The sequence below is a fragment of the Triplophysa rosa genome, linkage group LG9 (assembly GCF_024868665.1).
Source record: "Triplophysa rosa linkage group LG9, Trosa_1v2, whole genome shotgun sequence".
In the NCBI taxonomy this organism is placed as follows: Eukaryota; Metazoa; Chordata; class Actinopteri; order Cypriniformes; family Nemacheilidae; genus Triplophysa; species Triplophysa rosa.
This window is the reverse complement of record NC_079898.1, coordinates 21,968,176-21,990,211: the sequence shown is the minus strand read 5'-3', so window position 1 is coordinate 21,990,211 and position 22,036 is coordinate 21,968,176. Positions and strand designations below refer to the sequence as shown.

At 36.0% G+C, this 22,036-nt stretch overlaps 1 protein-coding gene across 4 annotated transcripts in view; it reads right to left on the bottom strand.

Moving 5' to 3' along the window:
• Positions 1-22,036, bottom strand: part of adgrb3 (adhesion G protein-coupled receptor B3) — a 144,207-nt gene that overhangs the window by 32,018 nt on the left and 90,153 nt on the right. For all 4 annotated transcript variants that reach the window (XM_057341392.1, XM_057341391.1, XM_057341393.1 and 1 more), the window contains 6 exons: positions 20,301-20,369; positions 15,121-15,229; positions 9,592-9,738; positions 7,762-7,837; positions 4,320-4,422; positions 2,041-2,084 (listed from right to left, as the gene is read on the bottom strand). In XM_057341392.1, the coding sequence (XP_057197375.1) occupies positions 2,041-2,084; positions 4,320-4,422; positions 7,762-7,837; positions 9,592-9,738; positions 15,121-15,229; positions 20,301-20,369 (548 nt within the window). The remainder of the gene's footprint in view (positions 1-2,040; positions 2,085-4,319; positions 4,423-7,761; positions 7,838-9,591; positions 9,739-15,120; positions 15,230-20,300; positions 20,370-22,036) is intronic.

Genomic DNA, 22,036 nt, shown 5'->3' with positions numbered 1-22,036 from the left:
TTTAAAACTCAAAAAAGCAAATATGAAATTTGTGTCTCAGACTGACCCACCCTCTTTAAGCCGGTTATGATAACACCACAAGGCTAAAATTCTGCTGGTTTAAATTACACTTCAGGGGGCAAACGTGCATGGCCATGATTCAATGGAAATTCAATTTGGTAAATAGGTTTTCTCTGTGTTCTTATCGGCCGCCGCACAGAGGTCTGGCTCATACTCGGTCGTGTCGCCTCCAAACCACCGTGTAATTTTCATATTTGAAGATTATTAAGATTAAATAGAAACCGTTTTCAATTCACAGCATGGGCCAGACGGGATTAACAAGTAAATAATTAAACGACTGAATCTACGAGGATCATAACAGAATAACCCAAATCCGCATGATAAGCATGTGTAGCACTCGGATCATAAACTCTTATCCTTTTAGGAAAATGTTTCATGTTTAATTTCTTACAAATGGGGTCCAAAGCCCGGAGGCCACATTGTAAATCTGGAAATCAAAATCGAACCTGAAAATAAGCAGTCACTAATCAAATTTGTCTTTTGAAACCAAAATGATCGCATTAATTATGCATTCTTCGATCATGTTAGGATGACATGAGTCACCGGGTTGTGTAAGGACTGTGATAAACAATGAAGTGAACAAATGTGTAACACATATCAACAAAAGCAAATTAATAAAATAAAAAATGTTCACGCACAACTGGAAAAAGAAATAACCCTCACGTAAACAAAGTAAGTGCATTTAACCTGTTGTATTGATAAAATTATATTTCATTATATTTATGTTTAAAGATGTTTAAACTTATCACACCCAGCTTTCATGGAACAGTATGTACAGTAATAACGTTTGCTATCACTTAAGACATCTCGGCGTGTGGCCAAACCTGCCTTTCATTTCCAAAGAACGATAACTTTCACAGAATCTGTCAGTAGATAGCCTGCCTGAGAAAAATGCGTGCTTTATTAATTGCACGCTAGGGAACGGAGGCGAAATAGCTGCCAAAACAAAATGGAGTTTAAGCAAAGATGAGACAAAACGTTTATGAAAAAGCATCTCCAAGCTATAGCCCCAAACAGAAGTGACAACGAGAACATTACATTACCAAAATGGCTCACAGCTATTGTTAAGACGATGAGCCGGTGGCTGCGAATTCTATATTTCTGTATGTAATAATACAGTATATGCCATAATACACTATGTGCCAAGCTGCTATTGCTTTGCTTGGCAAACATCTTACAGTTACTTGGTAAGTTATTTTGTTAATAATTCACGAAATAATTGGATCATATTGCTATTGCCATCATTTTACAGAAGCAATAAGCCAAATGCCTGTTTTTAACACAGTAAAGAGGGTTTAAGAACCACTCTGGGATTTTAGAACACCTCTTGTAGATCTTGTAGCTTATTGTTTATTGCTGTAATATACAGCACATTCAACAACAAGAATATGTTCAATGGCCAAGTAAAATAAAAATAAATTTGGCAAGACGAATATTTAATGTTTTATAATACTTATTGCATCCTATATGTCATGTTTAAACTCTTTGCCTCAATATATATTGCATCTATTTCTTCAAGAACCGTTTCAAGGGCTTAGAAACAGTGGTTTATATTATCATAATGTATTCCTTCTTAGCTATACAATTGACTGTGAACATCAACATCAAGTGCTTCCACAATATCATGTTTTACTTCATATATTGATATTGTACTCAAAAAGTGGACCTGAAATGGATGTGACGGCACACGTGTTAAAAACCCTTCTTTATCATATGCATTATGTGAGAAAAACACAATCAAAATTCTATTACTGCTAAAGTCAACCGCTGTTGCACCTCGACGACAGAAGCATGTTTCCATGGATACAATAGCTGGATATTTCAACAAGCACCACCATTTATTATTTGCCATGAAGTTACTGTATTAAAGGCTCATTGAAACAAATCAGAACACAATGGCTTTTAAGCACACGCACACGCACGCACGCGCACGCACGCACACACACACGCACACACACATAAAAACTGACTTTCACTTACATAACAGAGCTGTCCCACAGTGCACAGAACGGGTTCATTGTTCCCTGGAAGAAAAACACGCTATGATTGAACTGTGATTGGATAAGTGGCATAATGAAAAAACATATTGCGGTACATACGGCACATGATAAACACCATTACGATGCCAGCGTCTTGTCATTTTAAAGACCCAGAGGAATGAAAAATAGATCTTATATGTATCAAAAAGCCCCCGTTGTAATGATCTGGCCATATCTGTATCTGCTCTCCTGACACATTGAAACAACTAGAGGTGATGACAAATTAATTATTGGACTAATTGCTGCTGGTTATTTGTTGAGTAATGAGGCAGAAACATATGACAGTGGCATTGTGAAGCTCCCTGTTGCTCGACTGTCGTGACTCACAAAGCCATGGAGGAACCAGATTTCAGTCCAATTTCAGCTCAAATGAACCCTGTTTCTGTTTCTAGCTTCTGTTTAAAAGGCCATGTGTTTCATGGTACTGCATTCTGGGAGTATATTAAAGGAATAGTTCACCCAAATTGAAACCTCCATTTTCTTACCCCTCATGGTGTTCCAAACCCTACAGCATATGACTCACACCTGAAGTGAAACTTTAAAGAGTGTTTCGAACAGGCTTTTACAATATATAATGATGAATAATAACGAGTGAATACGGACCTAGAAGAAAGTCATACAGGGGTGCGTTTCCCAAAAGCATCGTTAGCCAACTATGGTCGCAAATTCTATTATTTTCTGCATAGTTTAGCGATTCAAGTGTTTCCCGAAACGCTTGTTCCAACGATCAATCGCAAGCAGCATCGCAAAGTTGCGTGGTTGGAACTGCAGGTCTAGAGCTGTGGTTAGAAGCATAGTTCCTTATTATTATGACATGTAGACTTACATAGACCGTGCTTTTGAGCAAGGTAAGCAAGCAACATGAGAGTGCATTCTATATCCATCAATCTAAATATTCAAATAAAATTTTACATTTTAGTTTGTCAAGTAAATAGAAGCGTTGTTTTTTTTAAAGTGCGCATGCGCCTGGACAATGAGGAATCCCTGGGCGGAGTTACGTAGGAGTAAACTTATGAATTAGTTCAATATCGTGAAATAAAACAATAGAGAGCAAAAATACGACCACAAAAATAGGTTTCAGATGCAGTGTCCACCTTTCTACCACCTATGTGACGTCATCAACTGTGTTGTGGAACCAACGTTGTTCAAAGGACAGATTTGCGACAAAGTTACTATGTTTTTGGGAAACAGCCGTGAGTAGCTAGTTAGTTTCTCAAACTATGTATCGTACTATGGTGGTTAACCAGTGAGTTATGTCGTTGTTCGGGAAACGCACCCTAGGTTTGGAGTGACATGAGGGAAATCAAAGACAGATTTATAAATATTTTTAGGTGAACTTAAATTAAGGTACTTGCATTGAACAATTGTACTATTTATATAAAAACAATCCTAATATAATAAATAATAATGTTCATTATTATTACTTATTAATTAATTATAATAGTATTAATCAAAGATAAGAATTAATGTAATAAAACATAATACATACAGTACATACATACAATATAATAATTATGAAAATAATAATATAAATCATTTATAACAATTATTATTATTGTCAGGTTTGGAGTGACATGAGGGAAATCAAAGTCAGAGGTGAATTTAAATGAATTAAGATTATTATTATTATTATTAAAAATATAATACATACTATATATACATATAATATAATATTATATACAGTAGTCAACATTTGAAGTGGATCAAAAAGGTTCATCAAAGTTGTCCTTTGACAAGAACAATACCAGTCCTTGTCTAGGACAACTTTGATTAACTTTTTAACTTTTTTTAACTGGTGTTTTTTAATAATTCTTTATATTATTAACTATATTATTAAAATTATTAATATAATATAATATAATTCAAATAATAGAATAATTGTTAAAATAATAATACCAATAATGTATTATTATTATTATTATTATCGTCATCAGGTACAGCCAAGAAAGAAATTTAAAGTTATAAATCTAAAATTAAGAAAAACTATTTGCTAAAATTAAGCTATTATTAACATTATCAATATTAATATGATCAATGTTAATAATGCACCATAATGCACTTAATGCAATGTGTTTCCTGACTGCATCTTAAAGCCAACAGAAAAAAGAAAAAGTGAATAAAGACAAAAAACTACAGTTAGAATATGTTTAACTATTTAATGTATATGTCCTCTGTGTTGGCGTCATTTAAGAAGCGTGTGGAGATCAGACTGGTGCTTACATTAGCTAGATGAGCCAACTCAATCTCCAGCTGGGTCTCCGTAACTCTGGGTTCTGGTCGGACGGTCACAGTGATCACTTTTGAGTTCACAGCGGTGTTATTCCTGCAGAGATTCAGACAAAATCAAACACAACAATCAGTTTATGCTTGCATTAGGAATGCTAATTTCATTCATTTCAACACTTCCATTTCAACAACTCTTCATTCTGCGCATTTGCATAGAGACGTCGGTTCACTTAGCACAGAAGAATGCATTGTCGCAGGGTGAGCTCAGTGTAGGACTTCATCACTGTGGGCTCGACATTTGCGGTAATTCACTGTGAACAAGATATTTACTTATTTAGATCAGCAATGGTGATATGTATGACTGCTGTATAAATGGGAAAACAAAACAAAGCAAAAGCAAACCAACAACATAAACAAAAATAATGCATATGTTGGAAATTGTATATTTTCTTACTATAAGTTATTCTAAAATATATGCAAAATGATAAGTATGTTTGAAACCCGATTATCCAAAAAACAGGCGGGAAATATTTCTTTTTATATCTGGGTCAGATGGACATGGGCACAAGGCTATATAGAACATATTGTTTTAACACCAAAAGTGACGGCTTACATACTTCATTCAATTCAATACATACTATCAAAGTACACAATTTCAGACATAGGGTACTGTATGTCTTTGGGTTTAAACATCAATCATATGATCTCGCTTATTGCTCCCTGAACTCTCTGTGTCGCTTTGGATAAAAGTGTCTGGAAATGAATAAATGTAAATATGAAATACAAATGTCATATAAGGGATGATGAAATAACCAGCAAACAACCATATTTGTTCTAACTGTACAGATGGGCGAATTCACAGCATATTAAACACAGCCAATCAAAATGTGTTTTCTTCAGTCTGTTTGATGAACTTTAATGGTCGCTCTGGGCAAAACAATCACAGATAAGAATCAGTCATTTGCCTGTGAAACATTCAAGAAGTTAAACACTTTATTTAATGCATTATTTTTCACTTTCATTACCAAAGCAAACATTATTTGACTATGTATATCTTTTAAGTATATTCATTTGCTCTTATCTCTTGCAGTGGGGGGGTGAAAATTATGTTTGATACTAAGTTTCAAATAAACGAAGGATTCGAAAAGTCTCTTTTCATCTTGCCCTCCTCCAGTGAACTACCGAGACAAATTCTACTCGTGTAGCATTTGTCAACACGACCAGTTTAGGGAATGATTTCATGGTCCATTTGAAAGGAGGCAAAGACACAGAAACCAGATGCACAACATGTAGCTACTCAAGAGTCTGCAGTGAAGAGTGATGCAACACTAAAAGAGTGCTTTTGACACTATTTTTAATTATTACTGTACGTCAAGAACCCACATGTACTGGCCTAAAGATAACATTGGACTTGTAATGTATTTATGAAATACAGAAAACTAATTTTTTTTAGATATGTACGTAGATAAACATGTGGAAAAAATGATTCCTATAAGAATGAATGGAACAATGTTCTCAAAGACATTGTGTGTACATGATCAACCAGCCGATTTAATCAAGCAGAAATTTTGCTTTACGGTATCATGGATGTCTGCATAGCCAGAAAGGAATGAAATTACTCAAGTCTTAAAGGGACAGTGCGCGCAAATAAAGCATATGTTTTCAATTATTTTTATTAAAATGAATGCTATTATTTATTAAAGGCCAAAAATGATTTTTTTTCATAATTTAAACTCCTCATGTCATTCCAAACCTGTGTCAGAAAAAAAAGATAACACTAAAGAACACTGGCCCCCATTGACTTCCATTGTATGGACCGAAAACCACTGAGACATTTCTCAAAATATCTTCTTTTGTCTTCCAATGAGTATTTTTAATTCACTTTTATTGTAAACAAAAGAGCAACTTGCTCATTCTACCATAATGTTCCCATTGTGTGGTCAACAAAAGAAAAAAAGACACAAGTTTGGAAAGGCATGAGGGTAAATGGTGACAGAATTTTAAAGCTGATTTTATTTCTAAGCCAACAGCGAAATTGCACAAAAAAATGATTGTTTACAAACACTTGTTACTCGAACGCTGGAAAACTTCAGAAAACATGACTCTACTCTTTGAACTAGTATTAATGTGCTGATGATTTTAAAAGTGATATCTAAGTATTTTGTCTTCTTATTAAATGTAACACCCTGTCTTTACAAATCCCGCAGGTGTAATTCATTTTTTGTTTGTTTTTCTTTCTTTATTACAGCTCTTCTCTGTTATCCTCCACTGTTTGTACAGATCTCCATCTCCCTGATGGCTTCATTGAATCCAGCACAGCTCAAGAACACAGACCCGCCCCTGCTATCTCTACCATGAACCTCTCTCTCTCTTGTCAGTGAAAATTCCACGGAGGAAACAAACTTATGTTTGCTGAGATCTGATTGACAGCTCAGAGGCACATCACGAAAGGTCTGTTCTGTCCTCTGGCTCTCCAGAGGTTTGCTGGAAGTCGTCAAATGCAAGTAGAGGTTTTGATCCTGAGCTTCAAGACGGACTCCAAGGATAACCACGAATTTTCATTCTGACATATCAACTGGGAGAGAAAACACCACAGGCTGCTTTCTGTTTGGGAATTAAAGAATAGCTGACATAAAAAAAAATATTTCTGTATTCTTTAAGTTTGGTGTGTTTAATTCATCGAATGACAAAATGTTTTTATTAATAGGATAATGAGGAGAGCACAGTACACCAATCAATTTCTAAAAATTGTGAAGGTTAATAGAAAATAATAGAATCTACTTTTCTGGAAAAAAAATTATTGATGGGAAAGACACTAGTAAAATATTTTTTAATTCTAACTATTTTGTTATTTAAGTTTAAATATTTAATTATTAATTTAATTATTGAACAAAATTACTTTTATTGTTGAAAAGCTACCTGTTTTTACATAACTATGCTTTTAAAGCTGCAATTTGTAACTTAAAAATAGAAACAAACCGAAACAAAATCAATAAGTATCAATTGAGTATAAGTACATAAGAAAACTATCTCCTTACGTTACTCCAATTGACAGTAGTAAGCTTGTTTTATCTTACAAAAATTTAAACTTCGAAAATGTCTGTTTATTGTTATTTGTGTATTGTTATTTGTTTTCTAAAATTAAGATAAAAACTAAAAATATGAAATAAAAGATAAATAAAACTAAAAACAAAACTGTAATAACTCTGGCTTACGGTATAATAATGATGTATAATTTGAACCATTGGCAAGGTTTTGCCAGACATTGACCTTTACCTCTTTAAATATAAGTATGTAAAACAACATATTTTCGATAGAGGTCAGAAGACACCTTTCATCTAACCAGAGTTGTAACCACCTCATAGACTTTGAAGAAGACATGACAACTGACTGAGAACAGCATGTTAACCCCGTAGTCATCAGGACTCCCTCTTACCGTGGAGCAGGCAGCATAAGGCCAAGAGTTTTGTAGAGGACCGTCCCAAGAATGAAGACAGGAGATCCTTCCATATCTGCCGGAGAACAGACTGGTTAGATTATCAGCATATTATGCAATCACATCTGCAAATAGTGTCTCCACAACAAGACATACGCTTCGGTTTACTAGGCAGTGTGGAGGATTATATGATGATTTGGAGTGTAGATTTGTTTTGTGTCTTCAAACAGACAGACAAGACAAAAACCGGCAAGAATAAGAATGCTTTCTCGGAATATCAATCCTAAATAATCCTGAGAGGTAATCCATCATAAATTTCCAGCCAATTAATGGATATCGTGCTAGATTAGGCTATACTAGCGAATGCATTGATAATTAAAATGAATAGATATTCTTCACCGTCAGGAGGGTTAATCCTGATTCTCTGCGTATCCCCTCTAGTGTAGCCCAGGGTGAGCTGGAGTGAGTTATGTATTAAATCAATCCTCCATTACTTCCCTCTGATACACTTCAGATAAGACTGATCACTCTAATTAGGTAAATAGTCTGGTGCTCCGGCGCTTAGCTCGCTTGTGCTTGTTCCAGAGGATTCCATGAGCACGGTGTCATCTGAATTGATGCCGCCTACAAAGCGCATTCTCCTCTAAAACAAGCATCCGGCAAGAATTCGACATATTATCATGTTTTCCTCAAGTTACCCCATTAAACAGCAATCATACTGTAGCAATTATCAAACTTCCCACTCATGATCCAATATAACGGAAAATGTCATTCTTTTATAGAAAGCTATCCTTTTAAATAAAAAAAAACATGTTTTGATTTTTTTTCTTTTCCTTTTACAAACAAATAAACTCACCAAAACTGTAGCACAATTGAAATTGTAAATAAAAACTTTATGCAAATAAAAGCATCTAAATTATTCAGTATTTTAGCATTTTCAAAGTTGCCATACTTTGACTAGATTTAGCAAAATCAATGTCTTGGCATTTTATCGTTCAGCTTCTTGAGCTCTCACCCTGGAAAGCGTTTTAAACAGTACTGAAGAAGTTCCAATTTATTTTGGTCTCTTGTCGGCGGCTTTTTATTTATTATTTAGTCCAAGAAAAAAATATTTTTTTAATAAATATTTTGTTTATTACTGAAAGAAACTCATATGTTGACAGTTATATTTTTGTCTACAAAATCTCAAACATTTTAGCATACACCTTGAGATGATTTTTTTTAAAGATTATTAGAAACAGTTCAGACCAAAACTGAAACAGTCTGATCAGTCTGAAACCTCATATTTCCACATTTTTATTCTTTGCCCTAAATCATTATCATAACTCTTTATGTTTGTCACTGCACTGTAAAAAAAATCACCAATTTCGGCTGGCTTACATTTTTAAGTAAAATACAATTAGCTTTATGAGTCAATTGAACTTAATTACATTGAACTGACTTAAAAATCTAGTTAAATTTAACTTTAAAAATTAATGAGGCTGTTTAACTTTTTTAGTTGGTTTTGCAAAAGTGTGGGTTTAACAAAAATAAAAAATGTTAAAGTGCTTGTCAACTTGCTTGACAACAAACAGTATTTAATCATAAAAAAAATCCTGAAAAATTCCTGGACATGCAAGGTTTTGTAAGGACAGCAACAATACAAAACTATGGTCCTTTATGCATCACCAGCATCACTTTATCATACGGAGCATGTGCTAAAATGCATTATTTGTTAGGTCAAACCCCAAAGTTAACATGGGTTCATTAAATCATGTTGATGTAGTCTCAATGTGCTGGCCACAAGATGCATCCTTTACATATACAATGTGACATAGTAAAATGTTGTACCTGCTGTCTGGGGTACAAAGATTCCTTTGGGAATGACGACTTTGTCCTCTGGGTTTCTGGCCCAGTCTACCATCCCTTTCCGACCCTTCATGGGGAAGTTAATATCAGTCTTGTCAGACACAGCAGGCAGCCTCTGTATACTGGCAACTGGAGAGAGAGAGAGAGAGAGAGAGAGAGAGAGAGTTGAGCAATCACTCTTTTACAGCGTAGGGAGAACTCTGAGGATGGGGGTACAGTATATTTCAGTAATAAAAGATGGTGATATCACTACAAATCTCTTAATATTTACAGTTATGTGGTTTGCCGAACAACATCTCGTCACCCGATGTACTAGTACTTCAAAATGTTCCATTCATTTCACATTTATGGCTGAATAAACATTCAGGGGGCTCTTACATCTGTAGTTAAACATATAATAATGTATGAGCATCTCATTTCTTTTCAGCCTCAGTGTATTTTTTATAGTCAATTTCTTTTTCTTTACTAGGGGCAGTTTTATTGGTGAAAGCTGGTTCTAACTTCAATGCCAACATCTTCACTTCTGCCTCTAAAGTACAATTTTGCAATCTCTTCTCAGGCCGCTGTGAAATACAAAGACATGGGTCAGCGGTGGCAGGTGGAATTGCCATTGATTCTGTGTGACTTCACTGGATCACAGAAACAACAGAAAAGCCTTTAAGACACAGAGCTGTAAGCATTTCAGACTGTCGGAATCAAATCTCTCATCTGACACTGGCACGGTCCGGAGTGATTTTAGGATTCTTCAAACATATGCCTGTTGGTTTTGCAGGAAGGCACATGGCATATGGGTAGTTCATTTATCGTGCATGTGCCCTAGGGTGTGACAGCAAAAATTGAGCAGCATCTAGCGGTGAGGTTCGACTTTTTGCCGAAAAACGTTTGTCCGTTTAGTGCTACTGTAGAAACAACATGACGAATTCCATGCAAGGGGACTCTCTTTGTTTCTAGACAGAAATAGCTCATTCTAAGGTAATAAAAATATAACGCTTCATTATGTAAGGTCTTTATACACCTCTGTAGACACAGTTATGGATGTTATATTGCATTTCTGTCAATAGATCCTCCAAAAAATCATAGACTGGACCTTTAAGTTTGACAATTTATTTCCCAAATTCTACTTAAAATCTTCTCCCTGAAATTTGAATTAGAAGCATATTAAATTAAGATTTTTATCCCACTTGCAATATAAATTCTAAATCATGATTTTTAGGTCTCCAGGTGAGGATCATCTAACAGCAGGCACATAATTCCTCTATCCTATGAGGTGCAGAAGTGTGTGTGTGTGTGTGTGTGTTTAGGAGGCTGGCAGTCTTGCCAGCTGCTGTGTTTGGCAGAGCTGGGGGAGGGCATTAGTCACAGGAGCACATGGGTAAAAAAGAAAAACATTGGGTGAAGCAGCTCACATGTAAAGATCTAAAATCACCATGAGAGCAGCAGGCCTGTGATCCTAGAGAGTCCTCGTTTACCTGCAAGTTATTTATAAAAGCTTATACTAAACGAAACAAACAACCAAACAAAGGTAACACTACCGGTCAAAAGATTAGGATCACTTGAACAAAATGTTTCTCGTGATTTTCAAATCTTTCAATGTTTGAAATCACTTTTGTAGACAAAAATGTAATTGTGACAATGTTGGTTTATTAGAAAACTTAATTTATTTAAATATTTATATATTCAATTAAATAATTTATTGATTTGAAACCAATTTTGAAATGGATTATTTGGACCAAATAATAAATAAAAAGCAGCCAGCGTAGATGGAAATTCCTTCAGTACTGTATAAAAAGCTTCCCAGGTTGAGACCTCAAGAAGCTGGATAATAAAATGACAAGTGTGCGATTCTAGTCAAAGGGTAGCTTCTTTGAAGATGCTAAATTTCATTCGTTTTGGATGCTTTTAGTCACAACATAACTCCCACAGCTACATGTGTGTTATGTCATGGTTTTGATGGGTTTAATATTATTCTAAACTGTAGAAAAATATGAATAAAGAGTGATCCTAAAACTTTGACCGGTTGTGGATTACATTCTAGCATAAGCAGTATGTGCTTACATATTTCTGCAGTATGTTTCCATCTGGATTTTCCGTCCCCTGTAATACCTGGGTGACCTGCTACATTTGCCGAATATTGTATCCCACAATGCAAAGCTCTCAACTTGACCTTCTATTCCCCGTGAGATGAATGAATCTGATGTAGTGTCGTCGATTTTTAATATCTCCTTCTTGACTGCCTATTTGATCAGACCGCTACGCCTTAAGACATTTTAAAACCAAAACGGATTAAAGGTCAGGTGTGTCATTTATTCTATATTAAAAATCTGTCGCCAATCCCAGTTTAATATGCAGAGACGGCTATACGCCTAAACCACTCGTGTGTTGATTTCTCCAAAAAAAGTTAAGAAATTGTACTGCCTAGTCAGACTTTGGCTGTTTATGTGACAAATAATAGAGAGGAGGATTGTTCAGTAAGCTTTGTTGAAAAACAAACATTACTTTAATGTTTCTGGTCAGTGATGGCAATGACAGAAAATGCAAAAAGCTCTTACAAATGCAAAATAACTAACTAGACGGTACTCATTGAATTTAACATACAATGTAATAAGGCCATTTGAATACTGCTAATTGAGAAGCATACTACTAATTAAAACATTATTGCATACTACAAACTATTTTACATACTATTTCTTTCAAAGTAGCATGCACCAAATGTATAATCACTAGAACGACATTTTTAATGTATAGCAGAAAATTTATAGCAAAGAAAAACAACGTAAGCAATGAGAAATTGAATTGGTGAAAAGATGCTGCATATCAATTCCAATGAAGAACAATGTGGAGATTGAAGGGACTCTTATGTGGACAGGCTTTAATTATCTCCCGCCACACTCATTAATTCAACGCATCTCCCTCTTTGTGTGAGGTCCATCGGTTTGGATGTTCTAGAAGCTGTTTGCCTCCTCATGACTGTGGCGTGAGGTCTCTGTGTGTAATGGTCTGTAGGGAACCCAGCCAAGAGACACATCGCCACCTGCGCCCACCTGTAACTAATAAACTTAATCATTGAATCTGTGAGATTAAAAACAGACAGACATTAGCATCTTTTGGTACATCCAAATTTTGGTGCAATCTCTAAATACCCATCATTGTAAGGCATTTATTGGAGTAGATGGCAGGACCACTCTACTCAATCAATGCGCACCAATCGATGTCCATTAAACGCATTTAAAAAAAACACATTTCAGCTTTAAAGACTGCAGCTAGGAGCAAATTTTTGTTTAATCTTACAGGGAGTCTGCAATGAAGGTTACTTTGCTAAAAGAGGACGGAGGAGTGTGGAGTGTTGACAGTAGGTATTTATTATAGTGTCAAGAAGGTGCTATAAATTTGCCAAGAAATGATGCTGCAATATCTTACTATGACAGATGATTTCACTTGGCTAGTACAGGCAGACCTGTTTTTGTTCTTTTAATCAATGCGAGCAGACTCTAACTCAGAAGTCGTTTAATTTTACTGAGAAGGATAAGGAAATTGACATTGCTGATGCCAAATAAACAAATAGGGATTAACACTTCTTTTAAATTTTAGCCTTGAGGATTTGCCTTTTTATCATAAGCAACTCATTACTTGAATATTTGGTGGAAATAATAAGCATTTATGTAAAAAGAACTTTGGCTGTCAGTCAAAATGGGGGAATTTTGTGTGGGTGTCCTGATCAGTTTAAATCAGCTTTGAAGGTCATGATTTGTTCATTCATTCAGATTAAAAGAGTCACAATGTCAAACCAAATAAATGCATTCATTAGGTTAAAAATCTTCTAAAATTTTAGATGCCTTAAAATAAGAAATAATAATTACATTTACATTTAGTCATTTAGCAGACGCTTTTATCCAAAGCGACTTACAAAGAGTTTAAGGAGCAATAAGCGATATGTCATAATATCTAATATCTAGCCATCTGCCTGTCTGCCTGCCTGTCTGTCTGCCTGCCTGTCTGTCTGTCTGTCTGTCTGCCGTCTGCCTGCCTGTCTGTCTGTCTTCAGCCGTCTAATATAGACGGCTGAAAATCAGATAACAAATAGTGGACATCAAAGCAAAAGAGACATAATGTCTGAGAAGCATCTGCTTAAAAAATGTTCTTGGTTTCTTGATTGAATCGCTGGAGTTTGTTCATGCATCTGTTAGCAGCAGCTGGTCTCATTCAGTTGAACCTTCATAGCACGATACGGCTGTCAAATGATTAATCGCGATTAATCGCATCAAGAATAAAAGTTTGTGTTGACATGATATATGTCTGTATACTGTGCATATTAATTTTGTATTTCTAAAAGCATACACATACATGCATATATATTTAGGAAGTATTTACATGTACTGTAGTTATTTATATTTACCAATAATTGAAATTAAATATAAATGTTTATTAATTTTTATATTTCATATTTTCTTAAATATATGCATGTATGTGTTTATAAATACAAAATTATTATGCACAGTACACAGACATATATTTGTGTACAAATGCGACAATCAAACATGTTCTTCTAGCTCAACAGGTCATTCCAATGCCAAGGTCTTGGGTTTATTTCCCAGAAAAAAAACATCAAATATACCTGTAAGTTGCATTGGATAAAAGTGTCTATTAAAAAGACTAGATTTGTTTTTAACCTAGCAAAAAATAAAAACACAAATCAAGCATCTCTGTCCAAATATTTCTGTAGGGCATTCTACTTCAAACAAGCAAACCAGGCTTTAAATACTCATTGTATATAACAGCATGTCCTCAGACAAAAAAGTTTTATGGCAAGCTACATAAAACAACTTAACATAAAAGAAGATATCAAAGGTGCCCTTGAATGCAATTGCCTTTTTAATGACGGTTGGCTTTATACCATTCTCAACATTACAGACTCAACTACTATATGTCTGCTGAATGAGAGCAAGGTCATCCTAATCCATTCATTTCATATTTCTTGAGCTCTGCAATTCAAGCAGATTTCTATTTTGTGGGTCAATGTTCCGTTCGTTCGAATAAAGAGAACTGCACTTCACCACCGGAAGCGAACGCATTTTTTGTCATTTAAACTTCGTTCTGCACAAATCATTTAGTGCGAGACAGCGGTTAGCGCTGGAGCAATGTGGTGAAAAACATGGTGACTCACGCTGCAGAAAACCTTTCTTTATAAATCAGATTGTTAACAAGTTAACCAGGTGCGTCGAAGCTCTATTATAGATTTCCAACAACATGCAGGAGGATGGATGAGAAATGATTTTGTTTTCCAAAATAGAAATCTCCTCTCACCCGAGCTGATATACGATGAGGCTGTTTGCATGAGAATTTAGCACATTAAGTGGAAAGGGCTTGATTTTAATTAACATTATCGACTGGATGGCTATGCCCCCCCCTCTCCCCCTCCATGCCCCATTTATCCTCAATTACGGACGACGCACAGAATCGACAGCGAGAGTCTGTGGGTGGTGCTAGGTTCTGCGATCTGTCTAGAGGTCTTACCCAGGTTTCCTGTCATCTGGTAGGTGTTCTGAAAGTCCTTCATTCCCAGCCCAACGATGTGGATGAACTCTTCGATGACCTGCATTAGCTCCACTGATCCTGGGTATATCTAGGAGGGGAGACAGATGGGAGTAAAAGAGCAAATTGTAACTTGTAAATGAATATTCATCGCAGATAAAAACTGACCCGAAAATGGATTTGTCATTAAACTACATTTCAATGTTATGAAACCAGAAATAAAAAGATCAGCAGGACAAAGTTTGATGTTGGCTTGGCATCAAGGTTACTAGAAATAGAAGGTTACACAGACAGATAGAAAGAAATCTGACAAGTTAAAGAAATAAATACAGTATAAACCAAAAAACTACCATGTGCAGTGGACAAAGTTTGACAGTGCATTTACTATTTAGATATTTTGGTCTTGATTTAGAGCAGGGCTGTCAAACGATTAATCGTGATTAATCGCATCCAGAATAAAAGTTTGTGTTTACATAATATATGTCTGTGTTCTGTGTATATTCATTTTGTATTTATAAACACGTACACATTCATGTATACATATTTAGGAAATATTTATGTATTTATGTATATTTACCAATCATTTAAATTATATATAAATGTTTATATTTCTCTTAAATATATGCATGTATGTGTATGTTGTTATAAATACAAAATTAATAAGCACAGAACACAGACATACAGTATACAGTATTATGTAAACACAAACTTTTATTCTGGATGCGATTAATCGCGATTAATTGTTTGACAGCCCTATTTTAGAGAAACCAACATTACCAAGTCAACATGATCCTTTAAAACTGGACACTAAATCAGGGTATATACAGAAATCATGGAGCTAAATTTAATACTTTTTTAGACCTTTTTAAGACTCTTTCCATACATTTTAAGACCTCATCGCCACTTCAAGTTTTAATCGGTTACATTGACGACACTTTAACTTACATTTACTATATACTGATTGTACAATAGCACAACTAAACAGTCTTAGTTTGTGATAACTCCTTATTAATGCAACATAATTCAGAAGTGACTAACTCAATGCAAGGTTTATTACAAATAGAAACGAGGCTACGCTAAACGCCTTCCGACACACAGAACAGTACGCCTCACAGTAATTCCAAGAGACCTCAGCCATGGTTCCAACTCTTTATCCTCCAACCATTTGCATAAAACTTGCATTTCCCCATTAGTCAACGATGTTGTTTAACAACAAATGTTGTGCAAATGGACCTCCCACTATATTCTATAACTTTAGCATATGACCTCTTTACTGCTGAGAAAAAGACCCAGAAATCTCACAAATGTCTCCATTAGAGCTTCAGAAAAGATCTCCAAAATGTCACAAACTGAGCTCAGATTTGCCATGTCTGCAATCAAAGTCAATATTATTGAATCATTCAAACTAAACTCAATACATTATTCATAAAATTGACAGGTAAAAATGATTATTTTACCTGTAGAATCTATATTTATCTTAATTGATTTTCCACAATTATCCCATTTGTTTCAATTTTCCCTCCTATGCAATTTCTAGCCAAAAACCTGGGCCTGGGCTTACAAACCTAAGGTACTTAAATGAAACACAACCGAGAACTCCATCAAATCTAATCTCTGAGAGAGCATTCTCAAAGCAATACCACTTTCCTCTGGGCAGGCAGATCATTACACAACAGTATCTGAGAAAGCAGCCAGTTAAAACACTTCTAGACCCACACGTCTAACACTTTTGGAAAGAGACTATAAAGTCTTTGTAAAGGGCACTTTCTGTGTATCTCATCCTTTAGAGCTGCGCTTGCTGTCTGTTCAGTCCTTCACAAAGACAAACTCGCGCTGCAGAATGATTGTGCCGGGCTTACAGCCTCTCTAGAGGACCAGCCATCAGTGTCAGAGCAAATGCAGATGAGGAATTCAGACCTATGGCTGGAGCTGTGGGTCAACACCCCCCCCCCCCCCACCACCCGAGTACACCATCTCATGCTGTCAAAGTACCTGTTCTCTTTTAGTCAACAGCATCATGGGCTGCTGATCCAACGCTTGACCTTCAGGTGCCTGACCTCGGCTATTTACCTCTGCCATCACTCTGAAAGTCCTCAAAGATCTTTAGAAGGTGCAGGGGGGGTTGGATGAAGCATTTTTTAGGCATTTTCAGGCTGATTTCTAGCTGTTTATACATTTTATATTCAATAACTTCATTTAAAATGAACAAACTATGATTCTGTGGTGTAACATCCACCAAAGAATGTATAAGATCAGTCTTAACATCACAAACTTTTGCGGTCAACTTTTAAAAGAATCTATCAGTAACACTTCCATCACAAATGCTGGAAACAGAGTTTTTACCCTTATACCCAGCAGATTCTCATCTCATTAGCATCATCCGAACGTCTCTCCTCATGACAACAAACACCGCGCAAAAACACATTGCAGCCAATCTGCAAAAGACAAAAAAATAAAAAGAGGGTGCAGAAAAATAGCGCTGAGTGACATTTCATAATTAGCACCCTTAGTGAGGTGCAGAAACAGGGCGATGGAGTCACATCTAATAATCCCCCTGGCGGGAGGGCCGATCTTGGGCCAAGCCAATCAGACGGAGAGAGAGATCCTGATGGCACGCAAGCAGATAGGCCCTCCCCCCTCGGTCAGACTGGCGGGGGACAGCGGAGAGCATCTCTCTCCATGGCAACAGCGCTGGGCTGCTGAAGTGTGCAGGAAGATAGCAGTGCGGGAAATGGCCGAGGCAGACGGCCATTAGATGAACCAGCACTGTTGCTGCACTCAGTTAATAATGCAAATCACTGTTATCTCATACAGTATACATCATAGTGTATATACGGAGTTACACAACATAATTCTCAATGTTCCTTTTGTGGTATTCCACAGTTTTGATGAGCTTACTATTTTTCTATAATGTGGTAAAAATATGAAGTGTTCAAAAACTTGACCGGTAGTGTATATACAGTTATAGAGATTTTGTGCATGGGGGTGTATATAAGACTTTGCTGCACTGATTTGTGTTGAAAATAAGGTAAATTGTGATTTTATATAAATTACAACTAACCAAACAGTTAAATACATACATAACCAATGCATGATTAAATAATACGCAAAATGAGAATAGCATATTGATATTTTAGCAAAATATTTCCTGAGGCTTTTCAAAAGTTATCAACTAGTTAAGAATAGCGCTGGCAACAGGGTTGCCAAATCTGCAGAACAAAACCATCCAGACTGGTCAATAAAAACTAGCTCAAAATCAGCCCCAAAACCCCAGACTACCACAACTCAAAATATGCCACCCCTATACCCAATATAAATATTTTACAGTTACTCTTATGCTTAACATACAATTTCATCTTAAGAATCACTGTATATACTAAAAAATGTACTTGATAGTACTTTACACCTCGGTTCCTGGGTATCAAACCAATGGCATTTTCAGTCCGGGTTGCCAAGTTTATTTAAAAATCTACTTCGCAATAGTGAAGTGAAAACTATGATATATGCTTTGTAATGTAGGATCCGATAAAAGGACGGAAATCACATTTTTCCAAACTAAAAACACAGATAAAGTATATTTGAAAATGTAGAGTAAAAATACTTAAAGGAACAGTTCACCCAAAAATTCTGTCTTCACTTACTCACCCTCAAGTTGTGCCAAATCTGTATACATTTCTTTGTTCTGATGAACACAGAGAAAGATATTTGGAAAAATGCTTGTAACCAAACAGTTATTTATAAACGTCTTTGTTCTGTTGACCACAAAAGAAGATATTTTGAAGAATGTAGGAAAGCAAACACTTCTGGGTCACTTTTAACCACCACTGTCATTTTTCCACTATGGTAGCCAATGGAGGCCAAGAACTGTTTGGTTACAAGCATTCTTCCAAATATCTTCCTCTGTGTTCATCAGAACAAAAGATCTGGAACAACTTGAGGGCGAGTAGATGACAGAATTTTTATTTGTGGGTGAACTGTCCCTTTAAGTACTTTACATATGCGCATACTCATAACAATCTGAATAAATATGTTTAAGAAATGGATACATGTACATGTAATATAATGCAAATACCAGATATAATTGTAACAGAGTTTGTCATTAAAACAGAAGCTACAGACTTTCTGTTCGGTCTTTCTCTCACTGAATACCGGCAAGCACCATGAATCTGAGGTGTGAACTCGAGACAGGCAATCAAAGCTCAGTCTGAACACCAGGCAGGCTGACTTTGTAGATGACAAGACAGGCAGGCCAGATAAAATCCTGGGTGATCTTTAAACGTCTGGTCTCTTTGAGGTCAATCATTTAGCAGGGCCGCTGACAACCACCTCAGGTGTCCTTTAATGATTTGAGGAGCTTGAAGATTTAATCTGCGACAAAGCCGAGGAGCGCATGAAAGAAACATCACGACCGCTCCGAAGACCGGTTCAGGCACGCAAAACAGCTCCGGCAAAACAAGCGACCCGCTACGTGACCTGATCTCCAAACACGCTTCAGACTGAGAAACGCATTACTTGTGACATTCTCCTACTGTACACGCTATTAAGGGCTAATTCGGTTGACACGCAGGACCCTTTCTGCCTCAAGGACACGTGTTTCAGCACAGCTCTCACGAAAACAAGAACTCCAAAGCAGCTTATGTTTGACATACAGTAACATGACTACTGGCTGCTTAAGAAGCATTACAAGTTTAAGCCTAAAGAGAAAAAAATAAAGGCTCTCAAAACCACAATAATGCACTTAGTAGAGATGTTGTTTAAGTTTTAGAAGAACACTGAGCTCTGCACGATCCAAATCCCTCCTTCACACCGTCTCGTGTGAGCGAGAAAAGACAATGCGTCATCGCTTACGGATGAGCAGCAACGGGGCTGGACGTTTGTTGCCAGTGTTGCTGCCCTCAAGTGGTCGCAGCGGGTACTGCAAATGCCCTTCCACCAATCACCACAGCAGGCAGGTCTGTGTTTGGCAGAGAGAGCTCGATCTGACGCAGCTCTGCCTGTGGAGACAGCCGTCCCCCTTGACCTAACAATTACCTAAAGCATCTGCACGGCTGATAGCCATTGATTCGCTGTGGGCTCATCACACAATATTCAGCCGCAGAGCGAGTCAGAGCGACACAACACCAGATACTGTCTGAGATGTCAAGCAGGACATTCACACCCACCTGTTGTGCGTCTTCCCACTTCTCCCTGTTCTCCTCCTCTAGAAGATTACTGATGATCTGGAAAAAATTCTGTGTGGGGAGAAGAGAAAAGAAAACAGCACGGGTCAAAATAGATATCAAAAAGGGACATTATTGCTGTTCGTTTGGAATCGAAAATATATATTTGACTGTTAAAGGTACACTTTCTAAATCTGTATTTTTGTCTTGCTTTCGACTACAAATATTGAAATGCTCTTAAACGAGGTTACTTTTACTTGTAGGCAAAATTGCATTAGAAATGAAAACTTAATTTAAGATGTATTATCTGAAAACAAGATTATTTCGAATTGGGCAAATTGTTTCCGTTTTTAAGCAGAAATCAAACTACTAAGGTCTGTACTTAAAACAAGCATTTAAAACTATTTGCCAGTGGGGTAAGAAATAAACCTTTAATTCAAGATATACTGAATTATCTCTAAAAAAAAATGTCACAAATTAGTTTCAAGTAAATTTATCTTGTTTCAAGGACATTTATTTTCCTTAGAATATTTAGAGAGCAAGACAAACATTCTGATTAAGAAAATGTTTTGGCAGTGTGAGATTAACAGTTGAAGCCTTTAAAGGGACGGTTCACCCAAAAAAATTAATTCTGTCATCATTTATTCACCCTCACGTCATTCTAAACCGGTATGACTTTCTTCTGCAGAACACAAAAGAAGATATTTCAGCATCGGCCCCCATTGACTTCCATTGTATGGACACAAACAACTGAAACATTTCTCAAATTATCTTCTCTTGTGTTCCAGAGAAGAAAGTGTCATATACAGATTTTGAACAACATTAGGGTGAATAAATACAGAAATTTTGTTTTTGGGTGTTATATTGCACAGTATTATACACGTATTCATTATGTCTGAAGAAATACAATAACAAAAAATTAACAAAAAAACCAGCCATATTAATACTTAAAATTTCACTTCACATGTATTTGTGCAGCGTTTTTTACAATGCATATTGCTTCAAGCTTTAGCAAAAATATGCTGCGGTTGATAGAGCATTATGCAAAGGTACTAGTTTTCTGTTTCTCAAGCCATTGCAATATTCATAGTCAGCCATGATACATTTATGTTGTCCTATATTATGCTTTCAAGAGATAAAGTGAGCATGAATATGGCACGACCCACGCCGTGTTAAATACCAATATGTTTTTATTGGGACACTAAGAGGACTGGATTCTTTATTTCATGTCAATGATTTAGTCAGATTTACTGTATATTATCCTTTTTTATTGTGTTAACAGATAAACTCTTTTAAACAAGGCTTCCCTTGAAGGGATAGTTCACCCAAAAACGAAAATTCTGTCATAAATTACTCAACCTGAAGTTGTTCCAAAGCTGTATAAATGTCTTTGTTTTGTTGAACACAAAAAATTAGCAACCGAGATTTCTGGGGCACTATTGACAACCATAGCAGAAAAAAATAAATGGTGCCCCAGAACTGTTTGTTTGTTTTTCAAAATTCTTTAAATTCTCTTGTTTTGTGTTTAACACAACAAAAAAATACAATATTTATTTTCTACTATGGTAGTCAATGGTGCCACAGAAATGTCAGTTGCTAACATTCTTCCAAATATCTTTCTTTGTGTTCACCAGAACAAACAAGTTTATACAGGTTTGGAGCAACTTTACATTGAGTGAATTTTCATTTTTGGGTGAACTATCCATTTAAGCTCTTTAAGTGAGAATCTCTTCAAGACA